General features: G+C 40.0%; 2 protein-coding genes and 1 long non-coding RNA gene across 4 annotated transcripts in view; 1 reads left to right on the top strand and 2 right to left on the bottom strand.

The window, feature by feature from the left end:
* The window catches only part of syt7b (synaptotagmin VIIb), a 91,983-nt gene extending 75,466 nt beyond the window's left edge, over positions 1 to 16,517 (top strand). For both annotated transcript variants that reach the window (XM_086174772.1, XM_086174773.1), the window contains 6 exons: positions 3,946 to 4,081; positions 9,595 to 9,862; positions 10,127 to 10,296; positions 10,620 to 10,734; positions 10,931 to 11,130; positions 13,088 to 16,517. In XM_086174772.1, coding sequence (XP_086030898.1) covers positions 3,946 to 4,081; positions 9,595 to 9,862; positions 10,127 to 10,296; positions 10,620 to 10,734; positions 10,931 to 11,130; positions 13,088 to 13,192 — 994 coding nt within the window. In that variant the 3' untranslated portion in view covers positions 13,193 to 16,517. The remainder of the gene's footprint in view (positions 1 to 3,945; positions 4,082 to 9,594; positions 9,863 to 10,126; positions 10,297 to 10,619; positions 10,735 to 10,930; positions 11,131 to 13,087) is intronic.
* A 1,611-nt stretch (positions 16,518 to 18,128) lies between these two features.
* sdhaf2 (succinate dehydrogenase complex assembly factor 2) lies at positions 18,129 to 22,926 on the bottom strand. Its single transcript, XM_086174774.1, has 4 exons — positions 22,809 to 22,926; positions 21,384 to 21,607; positions 20,461 to 20,570; positions 18,129 to 18,843 (listed from the first exon to the last, which is right to left on the bottom strand). Exons 1-4 carry the CDS (start codon positions 22,833 to 22,835, stop codon positions 18,719 to 18,721), a joined length of 486 nt encoding a protein of 161 aa, XP_086030900.1. The 5' UTR covers positions 22,836 to 22,926; the 3' UTR covers positions 18,129 to 18,718.
* An 881-nt stretch (positions 22,927 to 23,807) lies between these two features.
* On the bottom strand, positions 23,808 to 25,527 carry LOC147217719 (uncharacterized). The gene is made up of 3 exons (XR_015108884.1): positions 25,423 to 25,527; positions 23,991 to 24,037; positions 23,808 to 23,862 (listed from the first exon to the last, which is right to left on the bottom strand). It is a non-coding gene; the product is annotated as an uncharacterized LOC147217719 (long non-coding RNA).
* Between the last annotated feature and the right edge of the window lie 136 nt (positions 25,528 to 25,663).

The following is a 25,663-nucleotide window of genomic DNA, read 5'->3' on the forward strand; positions in this document are numbered from 1 at the left end:
GTGTAACTAGGTCATTTGGTTTTAGTATGCATCATGTTGTGATGACTCTGCCTTTTGGCTTTTGGCTTGCTGTAGGAGGGGGTGTTTCTAGTTGTGAGGATGAAAAACAGTTTGCCTAAATGCTAAACCATTTGTTCTGTCCCTTCCTTCATCATAACATTTGCAACGACAATGGCTGACTCAGGCCTTATCTTTTCCCTGCCACCTCCTGACCCATTCCTACTTCTTCCAAGAGATCCTGACATTCCCTGGGAGCAGTAGAAAACTTAACCCCATGGCTATGGGCCTGAACAACATTGATAGCACAAGGAAGCAGGCTGTCATTCTGCTTAGTGGGGTTGGAGGAGAGACACATTTTCAATAGACTCAGTATCGACAGTACTTACGGTGTGGCTGTAGCAACTTTATATAGACACTTTATGAAATTCCGTAAAGAACTACTTAAACGACTGCTGTCTGCTCTGCAGTTTGTTGCTGATTTAAAAGCACTGTAACAGAGCTGTAAATTCATTGCTGTCACAGATGAGCTCATAAGGGACCAGCTCAGTAGAGGCGCTGTGGGACTTGTGGCTCCACCTGTCATGCCACAGGGGCTCAAGAATGTCCTGGTAAGGGCCAAATATGTCACTGTCAGAAACTTAATCACTTTGCAAAGTGGTGCCTCTCCTCTGAAACCATTGACCCTGGGCAATCACAGGCCGTGATTTACAGCGTTGGGCCGGAACTAGTGACATTTTTTTTGTGTCCATTTTGTCTAGGGAATTGTTGTGTCCCTCTCCATCTTGACATGGGGGCTTAGGTGCCCCTGATGAATATCAACTCATGCTATTGTTTGTTTCTCCACATCAGCGGCTGTAGCCTCCTTCCACCTCCCTCTGCAGCCAGAGCAGAATCAATGTAGTTGTGCTCCGTTACCCTGTGCATTATGCCTCAACAACCTTGGATTCTTGGATTCCACATCACAAACCATGGTGAGATCATTATAGGCCTAGATCTTGTAATCAGCTTTGGCTTCTCCCTGCAGGACAATAGCGGAACAAAGGTCCTCCAGGTAGCTTACAGTTGGAATGCCACACATTTGTGAACTGCAATATTTCTACAGTGGCCCTGAGTTCCATGTGTTCGCAACTTTATGACATTGCGGTGAGGCAAGTGAGAGCAAATATACTCGGCTGGTTAGCAAGAGGCAATCGCATGCATCTTGGCCGTTGAGTGGTGGCGCCTAAACCTGTATGGCCAATCCTTTACCCTTCAGACCGACCATCAGGTCCTGACAGCGCTGATGTCCACCTCAGGGAGGGGCGACAGGTCCCCTTTCCCCTTTACAGATGATTGGTTTGCCTGCAGCGGTATGACATTCAGCTGTACTTAACTCCAGGCAAGTACACGTGTTTGTAGACTTGCTTTTGCTTGCTGTCACACCCCACCAGTGTCCAATGTCCAGTCTCTGCAAATAATGAGGACAATGTGGTCCACCTGGTCCACTCACAAATGAAGCATATATTCCCCCTCCACAACCCGGAGGTTCACACTGCAGCCGTGTCTATCTTCGCTATGCTTCAGGACAACATCAGACTTGGACGGCCCACCAGTGTCTCATCTGAACTTGACATGAACAATGAACAGTGAGGCCTTTATTACATTTGTTCATTGTGCTGTGATACCGAGGCACCGATGATGTGTTCTGCAAATGGCTCACCAGGGCCAAATCGTCATTGCCAGTCAAGCAAAGGTGCTATGACGTGGTGTGATGGAAGAAATGCCTTTAGTCACATACAGTTACACGTAGAGCACAACATCAGTGAAATTTGACCTCTGCAATTAACCGATCATGGATGCAACGCAAGGTAGTTTAGGAACAGTTTGATTCCAAGGACGACCCTTCTAATTCCCTGCACCACACCACCTAAAAGTCTGCTATTGACCATGACCTGGAGAAACCTTTTCTCACGAGCGGGGGGTCAGTTATTGGTGAGATACATTTCTCAAGTTAGTATTTGATTAACAAGATTTGGTTATGGAGCATCATGTTACTAGGACTCTGACTTTTGGCTTCTAGAAGCTGCCATAGCAGGGGGGTGTGAGTGTGTAAATATAAGCACAACCACATTTGCCTGAAAGTCAAACCCTTTGTTCCATCTCTTTCTGCATCATAACAGGGACCTTTAAACCGATATTTGTTTATGCCACACAAACTACAGCTCACAATGTCACCAAAAATCTTACTGAAGCATAAAAAATCCTAATCATTGCCTAAGGGTTGATGTAATTTTTTTTTAGCTTAGACTCAGTCATGTGGCGCTATTCGTGTTGAAACCAGACACTCATAATCCAGACATCAGAATGTCCTTGAGTCTACCCTTCTTGCTTGTGTCTCGTCTCGATTTTTTTTTTATACATGAAGGAGAGCAAAAGTGACCAAATAAAGAAAAAGCACTTTTCATACAGACTTTTGTGTTTGTAGTAATATACTAGACTTGGATAAAATCATTTGGTACATGCCTTCAAAAAAATACATTCATACATATTCACATGCACAACTCATGAATTTTATTTGGTTGACTTTAAAAACATATAATGCCTTTAAATCTATGTTACAGAAGATTTTTCCTCCCCTTCACAAATGGCATGAAAAAAGACTTAACTAAAGTTTCAATAATTGGTAATGAACTCATGTGCATATTGCTGTCATCCCCAAACAAAGATTCAATCAGTGGCACAGTGGTACAATCTGGCATTAGATTGTTATATTAAGTTTTTAATGGCAATTTTGTTGATTAGTTTATTATATTTCTTTCAACAGATATATTGCATTTCAAATTCTTGTATTCACCACCACATTACAGGAAATAAATGGTTCTCTGAAATATCATACTGATCAACTGCCTTGGTTTCCTCCTTTCCTTATCCAGAGTACGTGGCTGTTTGTCTTCCATTCTCTGTTTAAGAAATCTCAACATTTATCTAATCTAAGACTATTGTGCTTTTTATTACATCACCTGTCCCTCTTCAGTTATTTCTCTCACAGTATTGTTTGTGTTTCTTACTGTGTGTGTTTGGCAATGTCTTACATTAACATAACTCTCGAACCTTGCTGTATTGATTCCATTTATTCTCCAAGTCTGAAATAGCATTCTCCTCGCTTTCATAACCTACGCATGGATAAGGAATCATTCCTTCATTTTTACAACAGTACTTATTTTCTTTTTTGCACCAAATAATTGCATCCAATGATCCGGGAGCATATTTTCTTTAATACCTAAATCTTTTTTGTGATGTCTGTCTATGTTGAAGACGAATAGCAAATGCTACAGAATCACACTAGAAGAATCAGTGCAGCTACATTATTTCTGTGGACAAATGGTGTTGGTGTACTTGCACTACCATGAATGGTTCATTCTTCAGCATGCATTTTTCAAGATTGATTTTTCCTGCCAATTACTTCCTTGGAGTCCAAATGATCAAGCTAGGAATATTAAAAGGTACTCGGTGTCACTGACTGCCTCCACCTATCATGTAACCCTCATACAGCTACCGTCCCTTGTACTGTCACTAGCATCATTTCCTAAGACATCCTGTCTCTCAATATTTTTCTCTTCCCTAGAACAGAGCCATCTGATGTTTTAAATCCAAATAGGCTATATTAGCGTTGAGATCAGGGTTTTTGTTTAGTCCAGTCAAAACTCTTCAGCTGGAATTTAGGAGCGTGTTTGTCTCTGACCTTGCTGTAGCTCACAAGCATGTAGTTGGACTTAAAAATAAAAACATAACATAAAACATAAACTTAAAAACTGTCTGAGGAAACTATATAAGACCCCCCCCCCCCGTCCAAAAGAAAAGAAACTCAAAATACATGTTTATTGATTTTATTTAATTTTTTAAATGATGTACAGTAATAATGCATGTTATGTGCATGTATTTTTGTTTATGTCCCCTGATGTCCAGGACCCCGGGTAACAAACCAGGCAGTAGCACAAGAGATCACACCCCAGATGAGACTGGACGTCGCCATGGACCTAACCACGATGCTAACTCATCTGTCTCTGACTTAGCCAACTCAGTCACCAGTGAAATGCTCATGGTAACCCATAATACACATTTCTAGAAATGCCATTCAATTGTGTGTGATCTGTCCTTTGTCATTGCTGAGGCAATCGGTGATGACTGTCAGCAGAGGCTGTTTAAGCTCTGACAAATGTGATGACTGGCAGACTGGGAAACACTATAGAGTAGGATACATTTTGAAACCTTTTCAAAATGTTGAAGCTGACAAAAAATTAATTTAACAGCTAAAAAGCCAGAAATGTTCTCTCAGAGTTGATTGAAATGAATGCCTGTTTAGATGAAAGCTGACAATTCACTTACATTCACCATATTTACATTGATAAAAGTTATGCTGTAAAACAAGTATTTTGCTGATACGTCAACAAAATTGATCAATGTATGTTTTAGTAATTCTCTGAATTTTAGATAGTTCTGGTCCAAGTTACCAGTTCTGTAATTGGTTTAATATTTACTATAGCTTAAAGTGCTGATTTCATGAATTATCTGGAATTGGTCTTTGGCCCCTTGTAAAAGCTATATGGTTGGAGATGGCCTCACAGATTGACTAAACTTAGATAAACTGCTAAAATGATGACCAGAGCTACAAATGTGATTTTAATTTGAATAATATTATGCACATTTGGTAGAATTTATGAGCCTTAATTTGTCTTCAATCCCACAAAATCACAAAACCTATAAAACTTTAATGGACAACAATTTATTCTCACCATATTTTATCACCATTCTGTGGAGTTCTACTTTTAATTTTGACTCAATATATGTCATTTTGCCTAAACAAATGATCATCATCCTGAGGTGAGACACTGAGGTAGAAATATGTGCTTATTCTGCAAAGTTTGGTAATTAACTCTTAAAGAACACTTGGGGCTGTAGATGCAGAGATAGTATAGCAGCAATGATAGATAATTAGGTGGGTTTCATGCTGTGCCTGATGAACTCACAGTGCTTTTACCAATTGATAATACACACTCTGGCCTTTCATTATACTACTCAACACCCCTTTCAAGCTTTCATACTGAAAATACCCACCCTGCACTTTTGCACTGACTTAATTTCAGTTTGCAGTGAGAAAAATTCTATTGTGATAAGGATTTAACTTCAGATACAGATTTAACATCGCTAGAATGTCAGGTGCTAGAGCTTGTGCGTGTGTGTGTGTGTGTGTGTGTGTGTCCGTCCGTGTGTCTGGTCTGGGATAGAGTGGGCGGTATTTTCCATGAATTACTTGGTGGTGCTGTAAACCTGGTATAAACAGGCATTCTGAGGCTTTCATTTGGAGCAACTGTGGCTTAGTTAGCAGAGCAGGCACCCCTACAATAGGAAGTTTGGCGGTTCCATTCCCAGCCCTTCATGTCTGCATGCTGATATGTCCTTGGGGAGGACACTGAACCCCATGTTGTTCCAGATGGCCTAGTCAGTGCCGTGCCTGCCTCTGCCGCCATCAGTGTGAGTGTGTGTGAATGGGTGAATGCAATCAAGCATAAAGCGCTTTATAACTGCAAAGTGTGATAGCGCTATATAAGCAGAAACCATTTAGCATATTTCATGCTCCAGTCATGAGTACATGCTCATGCATGTTATACATCTTCATATCACTCACCACTTGTTACTTGATATTCTTTCCTGTTTTCATGTTTAAGCAAAAAGTCAGACCTTAAAGTTTGTTGTTTTAACATTGCAATCATTTATTGGATACATTGTTAAAATCATGCAAATTAAATGAAAGAATCTCCATCATGTTTTTTTCTTTGTAAATTGTGCTTTGGTTTGTTATTTTTGTTTTGGTTTGTTTTTGCTTTGCACCAAAAACACATATCAAGAACACTGACAGTAATTCATTAACAGTCAATACCATCCTACTTAGATGATCTGGATAATTATTATTGGAGAGTGACAGAGAAGGAGAGAGATCAGCTACTGAGTTGGAGAGTTTAATTTTAAGTAGAAAGAGCAAACCAAACTGCGAAACTTTCCCCAGTTACCAGGGGAAATGTTCTGGCCTGATTCAGGTCATTTCAGATATGCAGAGGTATTAGCAGTGGTCACAGTAAGAATGTTTCTTTTGACCTCTTACAGGTGGCTAGATGCTGAATCTACCAGGGTCACAATTTATGACATGACAAAACAACAGGTCAAGAAAATTAAAGATTCCATGCTGCTATCAAATGACACCAGAAATCCAGCACACACAACTTCCCTTCGTTCACTGAAGTTTTTTTCATCTTGAAATGATCCAGGTTATTCTATTCATCCTGGACATCTGTGATTAAAGCAGTGCCTCAGCATTATCAGGAATTTCCATTTTGCGGTATGTGTAGGCCAGTCATCATATTGATTGCACCACCTAGGATAAATGATTGTGAAAGGCTTCTTTTTTTCAATTCGGAGAAAATCAGACTGAATGGGAGGAGAAGTAAGATTTTTTTTATGCTAGACATTTCAGTGCATAGGTTTGTTTCAGCTGAAATCCAAAAAAACAAAGCTAATGAGCAAATTGCAATGAGCAATTGTTTTTCTTCACTTACCCATATTGGCAAAACACACAACACATTAATAAACCTGTCTCCTGCTAAATTAATCAATGAAAAATTGCACTACTTTATTCAGTCAGTATTGGATTCAAACATACAACACAAGCTATTAGTAGATTTAACATTTTCAACAAATTGATCTTATGCAGACAGGAACTGTTAAATCCAGGTGTACACAGAAAGATATAGATGGTGCTGTGGCTCACGAGAAGAGAGAGAATTAGAAGTGTGTCCCACAGAAAGGGTGGCTGAGAATAGAGAAGACTGGATTGAGTATGTTGGTGGCAACTCATACCTGTATGAGAGTCAGGACAAAGTTTTCTTTGTCTTGTAACAAAAGAGGGCAAGTCAAAATATAACTGCTAATGAAAAGATAGTCAGACAAGGGGCATCGTGGCTCAGGTGGTAAGATGGGTTGTCTTGGAATCTAACATTCTTGGTTCGATTCCCAAACTTCTCCTAGCCCAGTGAGGTGTTGCTGATAAAGATAGTGAGCCACGTCACTGGACTCTGCTGAGTGGCTGACCATGGTTTATCCATGATAGGTTAAATACTGTTATCAGATTCACTTGTTTCTTTTTTTTTTTTCTTCTTTCTTCTGTGACAATAAAGCAAAGGGTGATATACTACAGAGTGACTACCAAGAGAAATGTTTGAATCATGTTTGAATACAAATTGTACATTAAGTATGGAATTGGTTGCTAGTTTTTGTTTAATATGAGAACGGAATTTTTATAGTGGATCAACAAGACGTGGGGCCGAGATAGAATTTAGCGATTTGTTGAGAAGTTAGTTGAATTGTTTACATTGTATTTTTTGATTTCGAGGTACATATTTGTGCAAGGTGATAGGCCTATTTTGTATCCACTGGATTTCTACCTATTCACTTTCAGTAAAAGAACTGGTGAGTAGATTTAAAAGGTTGAATTAAAAAGAATGGGTTCAATCAAATGTCAGTTCAATCAAAATTGCATATTGGAAAGTGATCATATTTTCCATTGAAGATTAGAAATTGAATATCTGGAACTGCTCCTTGTGTGACGGGTGGGGGGATTGACCCAAATGTAACACCAAGATTTAGTGCCAACAGAGTGGGAGAGATGAAGTGTGACACTGAGGGGACTGAAGAGAGTCGACCGGAGTACAGGGAAATTCAGCATAAGGTGAAGGTAGAGATGGCACAAGTGGAAGAAAGGGCGTATGATGACTTGTATACTATTTTGACAGAAAGGAGAGACTGATTTATGCGGGTTGGCAAAGCAAGGGATAGAGATGGGAGGAACGTGGAGCAGGTTAGGGTGGTTCAAGATAAAGAGGGAAATTTATAGACAGGTGCCAGCAGTGTGATGGGAAAATGGAAACGATATGATGAAGAGTTGATGAATGAGGAAAAAGAGAGAGAATGTAGAGTAAAGGGGTTGGCCATTGTGGGCCACAAGTAGTAGTAGTAAAGGTGCAGTGAGGAGGGCATTGAAGAGGACGAAGAGATCATCAGTGCAGATTAATGGAGAGTGTGGAAAAGAGGTGAAGAAAAATGTTCAAGCATGTTTGAACTGGTGGCAAAAATGGCAGATGTGAAAGTGTGAAAAAAAGAATCTCAGCCTGAAAGGTATGGTATACAAAATGGTGGTGAGACCAGTGACGTTGTATAACATCTAGCGACAGCGGCACAGAGGAAAAGACAGGAGGCAGATGATTCGCTATGGCGAACCGTGAAGGGAACACCCAAAAAAAACAGACAAAGAAGGACAAATGTATTTATGAAGCACTTTTCTTCAAAGTATTGTACCAACGAGAATAAGTTACAGTAGAACAATGAAAATGGAAAATCATTCATTCATCTCTTAGTCAGAGATGCTGTATTGGATGAAGAAATTAATTCACTTACATGGGGAGATCGTACAAAGTCCACACAGAAAGGCCCCGTGTGTGGATTGGACCAGGAACCTCTTGCTGCGAGGCATAATTGCTAACTGCTGTGCCACTGTGCCATCCGTACGGGGGGCCTCAGTGGGTTACCATAACATAATGAAACCACAATTTCATACCTCAACGCAACTTACAACTCATAAGCGATAGCAAATAAGTGTCTTCTATCCAAATCCAAGGCTGAAAATATTGCATTGGTTCATGATTGGGAGAACAAGTCATGACTTTCCAGGTCTCACTATCAGCGCGCAATGTGAACATTTAACTCTCCCAGCACATTGCAGGAGACCTCAGCAGCAGCTGGAAAACACCAAAAGGGTCAGTGCTCTGAGCTGCCGTTCAGTGTATCGTCAAAAACGACAGTCAGGACTCGACCCGGAACCCGAAGGTCCCAGGTCGAAGGGAGGCTACCTTCTTGTACCCCAGCATACTCTACAGGCACCTGTACACACATTTGGGTCGGGGGGGGGACAACATGTAGTCCTCTGACCTGAGGAATGGACCTTTAATTGGGGGTAACTCCAGAGGAAGAGTTGTCCACCCCTGCTTAAGGAGACTGATACTGGACTCAATAGAAAGAGGGGTCCTGCGTTGTCTCTTGGGGCTGTGGCCAGCCACGCCCCAGGAGTGCAGGCCCTGCAGCCACGCTCCAGTGAGCTGCCTCTGGTGAGGGAAAAGAAAATCCATTGTTGTTCTTCATAGGTAGTTGTCTGACCTGAATACCGTCTGGTCCCTCACCAGGGACTTGTTTGCAACAGGTGACCCTACCAGGGGCATGACTCCTCTCGTGTCATCTCCTCGGACGATAGGGACATGAAAACCCCCTCTTCCACAATAAGATGGCGGCTCAAGGGGGAGACTTTGATGACATCATTCATTTTGAATAGAATTCTTGCCCATGAAAGCATGGTTTCCTGCTTAAACTATGCGCATATTAAGAATTACTGCAGAATTCAATAACTCATACTTTGTTTTTCAACACGAATCAGACCACACTATCACTGCGTATGCCTTGATCTAAGTTCTGGCCAGTTTCAAGCATCTAACTGGGTTCTTTTACTGTCTTCAGTTATCTCCAGGTTCAGAGGAGGATGACCATGAGGGTCCGGTGTGTGAGAAGCTGGGTCGCATCCAATTCAGTGTGGGATACAGTTTCCAGGACTCTACCCTGACCGTCAAAATTCTCAAAGGCCAGGAATTGCCGGCTAAGGATTTTTCTGGCACCTCTGATCCATTTGTCAAACTCTATCTGCTGCCTGACAAGAAGCACAAATTGGAGACCAAAGTGAAGAGGAAGAATCTCAACCCGCACTGGAATGAGACCTTCCTCTTTGAAGGTTTGACAGAAAAGATGATAAATGTGAACTTAAAAACATTTCCATCCTCGGCAGTCAGTCTTAGTGACATGCCGTTTGTCCCTTGATATTGAGTAAACAACCTCTAAAGCACAACTTGTCTACATTTAATGAGAACATTTTTGTGCAAAATTAATTTTATCAAAATAGCTACAAAAACTATATTAATTGATTGATTGAGTGATTAAGTGCTGTTGTGTTTGTACTTACATCAGAATGAAAACTTAATGTTTATTTTAATTTTAGGGTTTCCCTATGAGAAAGTTGTCCAGAGGACTCTATATCTGCAGGTTCTTGATTATGACCGCTTCAGCAGGAATGACCCAATCGGAGAGGTGTCCATCCCCCTCAACAAATTGGACCTTGCCAACATGCAGACTTTCTGGAAGGAGCTGAAACCATGTAGCGATGGCAGTGTGAGTAAGAAGGAAAGGATGGGAAGGGAAGGAAAGAGGTAAGGCAAGGAGAAGGTACTGAGAGGGAGGAGGGGAAGGAGAAGATGGGACGGGATGTAACTGGTGATGTCATTCCTGGCTGCCTTGACAGTCCTAGGAGAAATGTTGTTATGTGCTATTGGGAGAGGAGATAGAAGAGACTTTGGAGGTGACTGACAGGTAGATGGAGAGAAAAAAGACAGACAGAGGAAGAAAAAAAGTACACAATAAGCAAGAGAAGAGAGACAAATGTGAAAGGTGACCAAAAAATAAGCAACTCACTGTTGATGTGTACATTTTTCCAGGGGAGCCGAGGGGATCTGTTGGTTTCTCTGTGCTACAACCCCACAGCCAACACCATCACTGTGAGCATCATAAAAGCCCGCAACCTCAAAGCAATGGACATTGGAGGCACTTCTGGTACAGATGCTCTTTCGTCTGCCTTGTCCTTTTCTGACTCAGACGTAAATCCCGTTGACCCCCAAAAAATTGAATTAAATTGAATCAAGACGACGATTGCGACCGTGTCCTTGAATCCATCATACAACACCCGCTAAAATACTAAGCGGGTATATAATGAATGAAGGAATAAACAGCCCCGTATTCCTCTCCTCAGACCCATATGTAAAGGTGTGGTTGATGCACAAGGATAAGCGGGTGGAGAAGAAGAAGACGGTCGTAATGAAGCGCTGTCTGAACCCCGTTTTCAACGAATCCTTTCCCTTTGACGTGCCTGCCCATGTGCTGAGAGAGACCACCATAATTATTACTGTCATGGACAAGGACAAGCTCAGTCGCAATGATGTCATTGGAAAGGTATCTCCTGCTTCCTTGGCTTTCCCCACCTCTTTGTGTGTGTGTGTGTGTGTGTTTCTGACCGTGACAGACAGATGCTTAGTGATATCGCTGGTCTCTACTGACCCCTACAGGAACATGCAGATCTCGCCAAAATCGTCATCTGATGTTGATGTTCCAAGACCTAAGTCGGTTTACCTTCAAAACGTATATTTTGATTTGTGTCAGAATAGCCTTACCTTCAAAAGTGACTGATTCTGTATTTCATGGGCGCATTATGTAGACATTCATTATTTTTCTAATCGCCATGTCCCCCATTGTATTCAAATATCAGAATTAGGCAAATGAGATAAGATAAATTTTATTGATCCCCATAGGGGAAAGTCTTTTGTCACAACTGCGTAACAGAAATAGTATCAATAAATATGATTATAAATATAAATAGAGAGACAATTAGAAGTCAATTAGAAGATAGCAAAAGACATCCACAAATAAATATACAGCAGGGTAAACAACAAGAACACCATCAAGGATAAGAATAGGTTACAAAATGGAAAAAACAACCACAAGGGTGAGCATAGACAACCAAAACGACAGCAACAGGACAGAACACAAACAGTGATAATTGTGATAAAATACATATTTCTGCAACCATCTGGATATCTAAGACAGCTAGATTAAGTGTGTGGTAAAACAATAAAACGATAATAAAATGTTCCTCTTCTTTTACAATAATTTCATTCTAAAGATTGGGAAACCCATGCTTAAAATAACCCAATATATTATTACATATCTTGTTCAACTAGTTTTAAGTTTGAAACCAAAGGATATCATCTCAACCCGTAGTTGTTTTCAGACAAAGGAGAAATGATGCCATAAATGTTATGAAACTAGTTATGAAGTCGGTTGGGTGGGACACCAAAAAAGGGCACAGGAACAGCCTTGAGCATTAAGACTAATTTTCTTAAGGCCTTGAAAGGTCTGGATTTTTTTTGTATGGACTAACAATGAGAAAGAGTGAATCACACATTCTCATTGTGCCTGCATGGTTGTTTCCATGTGCTCTACCTTCCTCCTGCAGACCAAATATATGCTTATTGTGTTTGGTGTGATTCTCTGAATTTGGAGTAGGTGTATAGGCAACAGGCCAGTGGAGCAATGGGAGGGAATATGTTGTTTCATTCGGGAGAGAAAGCTTCATTTTGCACTACATTTTTTACAGTAAAAGAGATTCATCATTATACAGTCGTTTGCATTCAAAAGGTGGTACTTGAGCCTCTTGTGTCAATTGTCACTTTGTCTGCAGCTTTAGAATACATGTCTGTAAAAATCTGAGTTGATGTTCTTATATTTTTGTGTGTATAAGTCTTGAATGCCCGGTAAGATAGTCGGTAAGAGTGCAGTAACAAAAATTCCAATCTTGCCCAAAATGAAAGTTGGGCTTCTATGCAAAAGTGTGAATCTGAGAAAGAAAAGTTTTCCTGTCTCCAGTTTATTCAATGCATCACTGGGAAAAGGCACAGCTGCTGACACGTCTAAATAACTGGCAACAACCAATTGACAGACTCCAGAACAAAAAAAATAATATTCTGAAAACACATTAACACATTAAATAAAGTGAAGTCCATGTTATTGAATACAAAGGTGAAAATGGTTCAAACCAGAATGTGACAATGGTGCACAGTCAACGTATTCCTGCATAATTACACATATTTTCATAATTCTGTGGAGAAAAATTAGAATGTAAACATTATTGCTGGTGGCAAATGCAGGTTTTGTTCAATATAAAGCACCCAGTGAATATTTAATTGGTCATTATTGGCCTTACCATGATCATTTTAGATAGTTATATTTATTGTTGTAAAATTCTGATGAACATGCCAACCTTGATGTGAGAGTTGGAGGAGGTGTAGGAATTTCATTCTCTCTTTTTTACTCAATGTCTGTGTTGTTTCTGATTCATACTCTCTCTTATCAGATATATCTGTCATGGAAGAGTGGCCCGGCAGAGGTAAAACACTGGAAAGACATGATGGGTCATCCTCGTACCACCGTGGCCCAGTGGCATGCGTTAAAGGCTTGAGGGATCCAGAGACCAGCCTGCTCCCCCAAATTCAACCTCTCTGCCCCTACACGTATCTCCTGCTCACTTGTCGCAATCGTGGGCTTCAGATAATGTGTGTCATATCTTTGTTCTCAGGCCTCTCTGATATCTTTCCCCTTGGTCTTCATGTCACCATTTTTAAACGCCACCCTTGTCGGAGTTATCATTCCCGATTAACCCCCGTCTTTTACTGGTCTCACCGATAAATGGTATTTGATGTCTAATCGTATCCTCCCTGCACTTTCTTTTTCTGACATCTTTTTTTACAAGACTCAGCTGTCTTTCTTCTATCTTGCCAAAATTTCTTAATGTTCAACATCTGAGCAGTGCCTCCAGCCACCCTTAAACACAAACTAGTAACCTATAATTGGTCAGGCTTATATTCTTTATGGCAGCAAGTCAAACTGAGGCACTGGCTCTTTTGTCTTCCACTCAGTTCTTTGCTTTCTGCCAAAGCCCCACCACTTCCTCTTCTGTCACTGCAACGACTCCACCTGAAACATCAGGAAAAACCAACGCAAGCAATGGAAGAGTGGGACAGGCTATGCACTGAATGGAATTGGAATTGAACTGAACTCATTTGGGCTCTTTTTCACTCCGTCTTTCTCTGGCACTACTGTAATAATTTACCCCTTGGCCAGAACACTTTGTTGTCTGTTTGTGCTGTGGTGGATGTGCTGTAAACCCAAAAGAAGTTAATCGCCGAAAAAAAAAAGTGGATGAAACGTCGCAGCCACTGAGCGAAGTATAAAAAACACACAAAAAAGAAAAAAATAACAAAAAACACTTGTTTTATGGGAAAAGAAACCCGGAGGAAGAGAAAAAAAAGACTAAAATTAATGGATGTGTAATGTTTTTGTTTTTAAATGAACTTAAAAAACTATATACCTGTTCTTCCAGATACAGAAAACAAGCAAAATCCAGCTTCCAGTGAGTGTAGACGTTTGGGTTGAGTATGTGTGTGAGTGAAGGGAGTATTATGGACTTGCACAGCTAAATAAGAGGTATTGTTTCAAAGAGAATTGACCATTATGCTGACAATAAATTGATTTCATTGACAGAATTTATAGCTTTTGGTGGTGCAAAGTCATAAATGTTATTGGGAATTGTTCTGGCAATCAGGGACCTTTTTTTTTACCAGTTCCAAGACAAACCATCCCTGCCAAACATTTAACATTTCCAGCACTACAAAGAATGTTTTTGTGACTTACATAATATTTGACTGATGATAGAGGTCAGATGTCTTTCAACTATTGGCCTGAGATTGTCTGCATGACCTGATATTTTGGAGGGAGTGGGCAAAAGAAACAAGCGACAAAAGTCCATTTATGAGCTTGTTCCAAGGGATCTTAGCCGTAATCCAAGATTCCTGGATTATGGCACGCAGGCAAAAGGCCACAAAACAGTCAGTGTGCAGTGGCCAACAGCTACCAGAAACTGGGGAAGGATAAAACGGTGAAATTATCTGAAGCAAGGCCCAATGACCCAATGATTCAACCAAACTCAATAAACTATGGCCGACAGTAAGCTGTTGTTAGAGGATCATAAAACAAGTGGACTTTGTGTTAAGGCTTGTATTCCAAAATCTGTTTCTAAGTTTAACAGTGACCTTAAGCAGAAGTACTTTGTGACTGTGTGAATTGACCTTTCAATGAGTGCAGGTACCCACTACATTTTTACAAATCTGTACAAATTTCACCAAAAACTGAGACTGAATTTAAGATACAGTCAAAACAGTAGTGTTGAAAATCACCAAACAATACATTTATACCTGGGGAAAAAAAATGAATGTTTTAACAATGTTGTTTTTAAAAGTGCTTGTCATCACAAAACTAATCCCTCATGGAATGAGAACCATTAGGTTTTGTGTTTTGTTTTTGTAACTACAGAACTGTGTAAGTTTGAAAATCTTAATTTTCATTTTTTTTTGCAAATGAGTCTTCCAGTTATTTGTTTTACTGAGTGAACCTCGACTGACCTCCCCCCAAGTCCCAAATAGCCATGTGCTTTGTCATTGAATAAGAGTAATAATGTCTGTATGGTGGGGGGGTCTATTCACATTCCATTTTGGGGATTTGTGTATTACGTGTTTGAGTATGTCTGTCAGAATTTGAATCTTTGTTTGTCTAGTTGTACTTATTTTGAATGCAGCTGTCTGTTTACTTACTCTGAGCTCTATTTTGCCAGTTTAATACAAAACATTGTTTACTGTTTGTATTCTGTATGAAATAATTCAGATGTACAAAATAATTTTAAGGTGTCATTCCAACAGAATCATTGCACTTAACTACAATGCTGGATCAAACCTCTCTTTACTGAAAATTATCTTTTTTTACATTTAAAAGCGGGTTTGGAATGATGCAAATCTTTGAGCCGGGCATGATAGTCATATTGAAATCTCCCAAATCTTTCCAAAAATGCAAGATCAAAGCATTATGCATCATGTTTTGACCTTTCATACACTAGACGCAGCTACCAGCTCTTTGCCCCATCTGTCCCTCAAACGAGGTCCGCTCTCACTTCCAAAACCACGCAATAAAGGTGGCTCCAGAACACCACAGCTCCTTCCCCCATAAAATCACCTGTCGTGCACACATGCTTTCTGGCACGAAATGTTCTGTGTATGCCTTATAAATTTCATCATGCCATCTTCTGCACCACATGCATTCCCACGTCATTTGTTTGGGGGGTAGGGGAGGTAAGAGGTGAGGCAGGAGATTATCGTCACCTTTTCGGATCACTGTTACCTCAGACCCGAGCAGAGTGCCAGACCATCCCAAAATAACCACGGACAAAGGCGCACGGTATGTTTGACCTGGTAGCAATGTCTGATCTACAAGGTATTACTGAATGGACAACTAACAACACATAACATTCCCAAGGCTTGTTTCCCAAGTCGCTTAGATCAATGTAACTTTAAATATTGGTTGCATTGCTGTCAGGGTTTGTATATTTAAACTGAAAATACTAATCTATAAGCTGTGGGTCATATAGCCTGCATTTCTGATTTTAAGGCATTCTCAACGGGGACTGCTTAAATCAAAGAGAGGTTACCAGCAACATTTAATTTACACATTGTAAAAATGATTTCAAAATGTCCAGTATGAACAAAAAAACTATGAACTGTCAGTATTTATTGGGGTTGTTCGTATCTGTCGGTCCTTGGTATCGCTAACTCGAATCTTTCATTTATTTCTGTTTGCAGTAAAGCATCCTTGGATGCACGATGACAAATATTGACCATCTATTTTTTTGGAAATCTGTACAGTGTACATAAAAAATATAAATGCAAATATAAAACAAAGATACCACTAGTATTGTTATGAAGTTATATTTTTTTATTAGCCTCTCTCATCAAAATACACTATAAAATAAAGGTTCATTCTATCAGGTACATTCTGAAGAAGGTATTAATAAAATTGCAGTAAAGATGGGCTGATAAAGCCACAATTATCACTGTTGTCAGTGAATGAAATTGCTTTTTTTAATCTCCATTTGTATCTAGAACAAGCTTAATAATAAGTCAGGGTCATTAAATGTAATTAATCTTTAAAACAGTTTCAGAAATTGCCAGCCCTGCTTCCCTTACTCTGGGGCCTAAGTACTTCAAATAACATGAAGTAAATCTTTCGGGTAAATTCTATGTGTATCACTAAGAGGAGTGACAACTTCAGTATCCTACGCTTCCATTTTCAACATTTTAACTATGACCAAACTTCTCAAATCTCCAATGAGCAAAGCTCTATTCTGCAGTCCCATCTCTTAGTGTTCCCATATAGATTGAAGGGGGGGTTGTTGATATAGAGACTCCTGAGTGTACTGCATGGTGTCGAGAGCTAAGGATAAAACTGAGAGCCACCATGACACAGGAACTAGTAGTGAAGGATGACAGGGGTGGCGTGGTGCAGGGTTCATTCATGAGGGGTTAAACACAGAAAACAGATTTCCAGCAAGGGATTAATAAAGTATAATAAATTAAAATTAAAAAATTAAAAAAAAGAGTGCTCTGCTACAAGTAGCTACTGAGGGTATTGCATTGAAAAATGACAAAATATTCACTGCGGACATGAAACGAAAATATGTGATTTTTGTTTTCATGATAAATTTCTTTTTTCTTCATAATGGACTAACGGTTAGAGGGTAATGAAGGAGGGAAACAGAGAACTCCACTTTACTCAAGGTTTATTCCAAGGTAAGACAGTATTCCAAACAGAAATGACAAATGCACACCAAGGCTTGTATCTAGCTTTGTTCAATAGTAAAATATGAATATACATTCATTAATTCACTAATTAGGCACATAGAAAGTTGGTAGGTTGTCCAAGAGTGAAACCCAGACAAGTGGATGGTGGGGAAAGCGAGGAGGAAACATGGACAATTTGCTCTTTGTGAACTCTATTCCAGTTTTTTGGATTGAGGAACTGGCCAGAAAACAGAATCGAATCACTGGTGACATCGCACAAAAAGGCCACATTGAGCCCAGTAGATTGTATGTCACTATAACTGCCAGGATGTAGGAAAATAGGCTTGTTAGCAGTTTAAGGATTATGTGCATATCTGACCTTAGTGTATTTCCCTTCTGCTTACAGTACAGAACGCCCATTAGCTAATATGACATAGCCAGGAAAATTACAATCATAACAGGACAACTTTCCTTTCAATTGCTGTGAAGACGAATTTGAATGTAGTTATTTTTTTAAAATGCGGTAATAAAAATGTTTGTAGCTTTTAATGTTACCATACAATAGAGCAGGATCAATTGCAACTTAAACTTTGTATGTCATGTCAGTAAAACAATACAAGAAAGTGTATATCCCATGTGGGAAGTGATTCAACTGTTCAATCTTACTATTCAATGATCTCCCCTTTAAACTAGCGAAACTTTGCGTTAATTGAGCTGATGTCAACAGTGGAACATGGTTAGTATTTTTATTGTTTTTTTATTTATTTTTTTACATGAAATACACATGAATGCTGTTGAGAGGTCAGATTACATAATCCACATAGGCATCAAGTATGCGAGATTTGGGCTGTTTACGATGATCCCAGTGAAACTTCAAATTAGCAGTTGCACCATCTCCATCTAGTGTCCGTGCAACAGAACTGCAGGCAACATGATCTAAATTATGTAACCAATACAACCCATTCTTATGTTTTTCATAGTATTCTGTAAGTAGCATAAATAGGGCAAAAAAATTAAACAAAATAAAATCATCATTAAAAGCCAATAACAACTGATTGATATTTATTAAGTATGGAAAGACACATTGGAATAAGAGTCTTTAATCAAGCAATGACAATTCCAATTTCTAAGAACGGAATATGTTTGCTGTCCACTACTGGCAAAGATAATGAATGCATGTCTATGCATCCATGGTGGGTACCTTACAGTAATGAGGTTAATTCCGTCATTGCACATTAAATGTCAACCAGAAGATTTTATTTCCAGTAGGTTATGACTGATATTGAGAAGAGTCTCTGAGGTGGTAAGGCGTGCTTTAGCCTTTATTCCTTTTCCAGGTATTCCAAGCTGGGTGCATCTAACCTCTGCTCCTGGTTGGGGTTCTTGGTAAATGCCTTCAGCATATCCATGACCTCCCCCTGGTATATGTCAGGGGTCGGCTGGGCCTCTGAAATTACAACAGAGAAAATACTATTTTCTGCAGAAATGAGCCATTACTGGCGATAATTACACAGAGGCATGGATCTAATTCATTCACTATAGAGGTTCCAAATTAACATCTCAATTTCTTGTTTTTGTGTAATTGTAAGTACAATACAACATTCAACAGATGGCAGAGAAGCAAAAAGCGCACAGAGGGGGGGCTAGTCTGACATCCAATTGTTCAAGCTTAATGCATGCAAAGAGAATAAAAATGGAAATCAAACATATGGTGAGTTAATGAAACATTTGAAAAAACTAATGAAATACATTTGGAATATCTATTGTGAGATAAGAGGGCATTCATGGATTGTTAAATATGGCTTCTATTGAAAGACTGATATTATTGTCTAGCTTGGTCTTTTTCGAGGATGGGTGATGTATGCAAATTATTACAATCATTATTTTTATGTGAAACCATCATAGTAAATCCATTTAATTCATAACTTTTTCTTTAAGCAGAACATCATTTCCACATCCAAATTGCTGTAAAGCTGTCATATTTTCGACATCAGCTGCAACACCACGCTGTGCTGTTTTCAAAGCAATTACACCAAAAAGAGCTGAAACGCTGTCAAGCCCAAAGAAACAAAAAGTAAATTTTCATCCTCAAACACATCCTAAAATGGAAGTTGCAATGAATAAACAACGGAACTGAATTAAGGATGTGATCAAATTAATGAGGTCATCAGATCAACATCATCTGCTGTGAAAAAAAAACAAACTACAATTATTTAGCCCGTGGGGCTCTATTTTCCTGTATTGTGAATAATGATACTGCAAGGCTGACCTTGTTTGCAGAAGGCACTAATTTCACCAGCTTGTACTGGATAGCATTCCTTTAGCGACTAACCTAATCTGGTGACCACGGTTAGAGTAGAGCTGTAGATTGAAAGCTCCGCTGAACTTTTTCCTCACAATAACAGCATACATCTGCCACTCTCCTTCTCATCTCATTTGAGAACAGTTGAAACCTAAACTTCCAAGGTAAAAAAAGGTAGCCAATCCAGTGCCTTATTTTAAACATGTGTATTGGGATTTGTAATAAAAGATTTTTTTCCTATAAATTTTAGATTCTTTATCAAAAGGACAATTAGCGGGATATTAAGTGTCCCAGCGTAGCATGAGAGCACAAAAATACAATGCAAAGAATATCCTATGTAAGTGAAGTATGGAATATAAGTTAATCCATCTATATAGCTTATCCTGTACACGACCTTTGAGTAAGGCTACTGTGCCAAGCGAAACCTGAAATTTCTTCAAATCTGGAAAATGGATCTAATGTATTAACAACACTGAGGGAAAAGAGGCCGACAGCCTCACCAGGGCAACATCTTGGCAGTCATCTTGCTGCGTCTTCTTTCGAAATCAGGGGCCATTGATAGGGATATAAATTCCTGACATCTTTGAACATTCAAAAATTTGGAGTAAAACTATGGAAGAATGTTCAGATGCTTTTATCTGGAAAAATGTCAATTGAGGAGGTTGTTGTCTAACAATTCACTAATTCATAATTTAGTACTCAACTGATTATTTGAAGAATTACATTTATGCATGGAATACCACGTATGATCATACTTCTCACCTGTTGCCCAGTAGTAGATGTCCCAGTCATTGCTTGGTTCATTAATCAGCCTGTCGTACTGTTGTAGCTGGGTCTCACTCATTGTGTTGAGGTAATGCTTTGCAAAAAGGCTATAGAAAAAAAGGGAAATTATTTATTCAGAGTTAAATATTCCAAATTTTAGAGGGCATGATAGTAAGCAGAGCAATAATTACAACTTAGACACCTTCCATGATGGATCATGTATCGAGTTAACTAAGGCATCACATCAGGGGCAAAAAGAATTCATAATAAACTGCTTTGACTATGCAATAATAAAAACTCTTGCAGGCTGGAATGGGTGGACCAAAGTGTCAGGGCTGAGATGTGATAGAAGAATATCAAACAGAATGAAAGGAACGGTGTACAAGACAGTCCTGAGACCAGCGATACTGTATGGTTTGGAGACGCGGCATTGAGAAGACAGGAAGTAGAGCTGGATGTCGCAGAGATGAAGATGTTTAGGTTCTCTTTGAGAGTAACTGAGATGGATCGGATAAGACATGACTATCAGAGGCACAGCACGAGTTAGATGATTTGGAGATAGAGTCAGAGAAGCCAGACTGAGATGGCTTGGTTATGTACAGAGAAGGGATAGGGTAGATGGATATTTATAGAAGGATGCTGAGGTTTGAACTGCCAGGCAGGAGGTCTGGAGGAAGACAAAAGAGAAGATTTATGGATGTAGTGAGGGAGGATATGAAGGTAGTTAGTGAGAGTAGAGGATACAGAGAATGGGATTAGATGGAGGAGGTTGGTTCACTGTGATGACCCTTGAAGGGAAAAGCCGAAGTAAAAGAAGAATAAGATAAACAAAAACTCCTGAGCATACGAGAAAAATATAATTAAACAAAAGCAAATGGGTATGATATCAGATTTACAAGAAAATAATACAACTGAAAGACCTGAGCAGTATGCAGTTCTCCAACATCCCCCTCTTTCGACTCTCATACAGCAATCGACGTCTCTTAATGTTTGTGGGCTCATCAAGCTTTTCCTCCCAGGGGGGCAAAGGGATCTCAATAAGGTCCAGTCTGCTGTCATCCGGTGCATCTCCACGGTAACTGCGGCAAGTGACCAGCCCTGTCAGTGATGGCCTTAGAGCTACCTGGCACATGCCAGTTACCACCTAAAAGCCCAGAGACACACATGGAAAGACTGCTAGATTATTCAATTCAACATCTACAAATAAACTTTTATTTAAAAAAAATGAGGGTATTTAAAATTTCTTTCAGGCTCAGGACCTACTTAGATTTTGACTTCTTAAAACATAAAAAGCGGCAAAAGTATTGATTCATTCACAGTTTATGATGCTTATCCTGCATACAGGGTTGCATGGGGCTGAAGCAAAGTCTGGCTGACATTGAGTGAGAGGCAGCAGATCACACAGATATAAGCACATTTACATTCTTATTCAAACATGGGAACAATTAAGTCTTCAAGAAAACTAATTGATATAAATTATTGAAAAAAAATCAGAAGCCATTTGATAGCTGCAAAATTGTTGGAAATTTTTTAGCAAACTATCAAGCTTTTTATATGTATTGACAAATCATATCTCTTGAAGATATTTCATGTCTCATCCAAAACGCTTCTTCCGTTCTGAGCCCTGTCAGGGGTTATAAAAGAGATTAAAATTTGGTAAACTCTTTAAATGTGACACAGAATTCAGCGAAATAATTTTTGAAATTAACCAGCTTTTAAGAATTACAAAGCAAAAATAACTTAAAAGATAAAAAAAATAACTGAAATGTTATGATAACTGTATCAAAAAAATACCACTGTTACTTCCTAAAATGGCTTAGTGGTTATTGCAGATATATATATATATATATATATATATATATATATATATATATATATATTTATTATTGCACAGAATGGCTGAAAATCATTTGCAAAAAAATCTTGATTCTAAACATTTTGTTTGACCATTGATCTAAAGAGAAAAGTGATAAGGTCTTAATTTCAAATATTCTTTTATTATCCATTCTATCCCTGCCTTTGCCATACTCTACTTGCGTCTGCCTGTCGCTGAATAGACAGTTACATAATGCCACAGTGTTGTTGTACAACTCTTCACACGTGTTTTTCGGCAATCCTCTAGCAAAACATTGAAATAATAATGATAATATTCGCCTGTCAAATATTACAGCCGAAAACAAGTAGAAGTTGTTTCATCGTATTATGTCACATTCAGTAAACGACAATAGCGTTTCAACATGTTCTGGATCTGGTTGCCACTCGAGGTCAAACAAGTGTAATTATACATGAACTCGGGGAAAATAATGTATAACTTGGATAAACTGAACATGCATTTAACTACTTACTTTTTTCAGTGCTGCTGCAGAAAGCATTTTTTCCGTCCCCCCGCGTTCACTGAACAATTGTCCTGAATGTCAGAAACACTGCGCTTATGAAAGCTGCTCTTACGTCACACCGGAAACTCGACATAGACGATGGATTTTGCTAATAAATTGTTTTAACCGTAGCTTTTGTGTATGAAAACGTGTATGAAAATCACACGACAGGGTTCGAGATTTTTTTATTTACCAAAATATATGAAAAAAATATTATATGTCTCAGGATGGACGTGAAAAACAATATAGTGATCGGGAGCAGGAACCAATGTTGATTTGAATGTTTGACCGGTCTTATCTACACGACGCACAATGAAATGAGTCAAATGTTTTGGTTGATCGAACAAGCGACCTGTAGTGAGAAACTGGGGGGTGTTTCATGCAGTCAGCAGTATTTTACTGACTTACGTTACTTTACTTTTTCTGTTCATTGTGTCCCCGATTTCTATGACATATTTTGTGTAACGTTTCCGCGGACTCGAGCACGTCGTCGCTTAAGGGTTAGTTTTTGTTACAAACCGTGTCAGGAAAAAAAAAAGAATTAAAAAAGAAAGGACAACAAAGTCTACAGTGACTTCATTCAAAATGACACTGTATCAAGCTGGTTTACCGCCTTTAACAAGGATCACATTCTTTTCTCCTCTATACAGTCTGACTTTAGGGCAGAGGGGAGTGCAAGGAAAGACAATAAGGACAATTTGTTGTCAAAAATACATCAGCCATCATTCTCATAACAGTCACCATGAAAACATGATATCCTCATCCGTAATATACCACCATCATTGTAAACCTAATTAGATTATCATTACCCATATACTGTATGTCATATCATATGTCATGTTATTTATATATATATATATATATATTACGGGATATGGCTTCGGCCTCACTGCGCAAAGGACCCCTGGTTCGATTTCGACAAGGGGACCTCTTTTGGTGTGGAGGTTGCATGGTCTCCTGTGTCTGTGTGGGTTTCCTCCAGGCGCTCCGCTTTCCTCCCACCGTCCAAAAACATGCAGGTGAACTGGAAAAATCATTTGAAAAAATGGCCCCGAATAAATGAGTGAGTGAGGGGTTGATGAGGGCCAATTGACTGGCCAAATACAGTGTATAGTGTGTACATGTATTACATATATATAGGGTGTACCCCACCTCTCGCCCGATGAAGGCTGGGATACGCTCCAGCATCGCCCGCTACCCTGAGTGCAGGATACGTTGAAGAAGATGTATGGGTGGACATTATATTATCACCTATTTTCGGGTAACTTGTTGCACTGTGCTAAATGAGGAGTCCTATCTGCTTTATTGCATTTATACATTGCTGAACCTGTGAGAATATGATATTTGTTTTATACAATGTCAGATGAAGTGTTTCGACTGACACAGAAAAGTTGTGTTTTACAAGATCCTCCCATCCATTTACTATATTTACTTTTGTATATCGTATGATCAACAATAGTGAGTTCAAGAACAAAATAATGTGTATTGCTCCTTTTTTTTTTGTTATCCATCCATCCATCTTCCCCCACTATCTGGAGTCGGATCACAGGGGCAGCAGCTGGGGCAGTGAGGCCCAGACCTCCCTCTCCCCCTCCACATGGTCCAGCTCCTCTGGGAGGACTCCAAAGCCTTCCCAGGCCTTGAGACATAGTCTCTCCAGCGTGTCCTGGGTCCTCCCCGTGGTCTCCTCCCAGATGGAAATGCCTGGAATACCTCCCCCCGGAGACGTCCAGGTGGTATCCTGACCAGATGCCTGAGCCACCTCATCTGACTCCTGTATACTCGGAGAAGCAGCGGCTCTACTCCGAGCTCCTCCCAGGTGACCGAACTTGTCACCCTATCTCTGAAGGAGAGTTCGGCCACCCTGCGGAGGAAACTCATTTCGCCCACTTGTATCTGCCATCTCGTTCTTTCGGTCACTACCCACAGGTCGTGACCATAGGTGGGGATGGGAACGTAAATTGAAAGCTTCGCCTTTTGGCTCAGCTCCCTCTTCACTATGAGAGAGCGGTACAGAGTCCACATCACTGCAGATGCCACACTGATCCACCTGTCCGTCTCCTTCTCCATCCTTCCCTTACTCCTGAACAAGACCCAGAGATACTTGAACTCCTCCACTTGGGGCAGGATCCCTTCCCTGACCCGGAGTGTACATTCCACCCGTTTCCGGTTGAGCACCATGGTCTTGGAATCAGAGGTGCCGATCCTCATCCCGGCGCCTCACACTGGGCTGCGAACCGTTCCAGTGAGAGCTGGAGATCATGACCTGATGAAGCCAACAGAACCACATCATCTGCAAAAAGTAGAGACTTGATCCTGCGGCCACAAAACGGGATCCCCTCGACGCCCTGGCTGTGCCTAGAAATTCTGTCCATAAACACAACACGGGGCACGGTTGAATGCCTTCTCCAGAGCCACAAGACACACATACACTGTTTGGGCAAACTCCCATGCCCCCTCAAGGACCCTGCCGAGGGTACAGAGCTTATGCACTGTTCCACAGGCAGGACAAAAACCAAAGTACTCCTCTTGGCTCCATGGTTCAACAACCTGACAGACCCTATTTTCCAGCATTAGACCTTACCAGGAAAGCTGAGGAGTGTGATCCCCCTGAAGTTGGACCCTCCGGTCCCCTTTTTTAAAAAGGAGGATCACCATCCCGGTCTTCTATTCCAGCGGCATTGTCCACTACACCTATGCAATGCGGCAGAGCCTTCAGAAACAGCATCCAGAGCCTTCAGGAATACAGGGCAAACCTCATCCACTCCCGGGGCCCCGCAACTGAAGAGCTTTTTGACTGCTTCAGCAACTTCAGCCCCAGAAAT

Source organism: Fistularia commersonii, chromosome 27 (genome assembly GCF_037954325.1).
Source record: "Fistularia commersonii isolate RoL2024-O1a breed Wild chromosome 27, RoL_Fcom_v1.0, whole genome shotgun sequence".
Taxonomy (NCBI): Eukaryota; Metazoa; Chordata; class Actinopteri; order Syngnathiformes; family Fistulariidae; genus Fistularia; species Fistularia commersonii.

Bases quoted from the DNA above. Each gene is read 5' to 3' on its own strand.
- sdhaf2 (XM_086174774.1), bottom strand. From the start codon at position 22,835: ATGCTTTCTGCAGCAGCACTGAAAAAA. The intron at 21,608-22,808 runs GTAAGTAGTTAA...CTGGGCTTTTAG, and splicing joins CTGCAGCAGCACTGAAAAAA to GTGGTAACTGGCATGTGCCA. The intron at 20,571-21,383 runs GTCTTTCAGTTG...TTTTTTCTATAG, and splicing joins GAGAACTGCATACTGCTCAG to CCTTTTTGCAAAGCATTACC.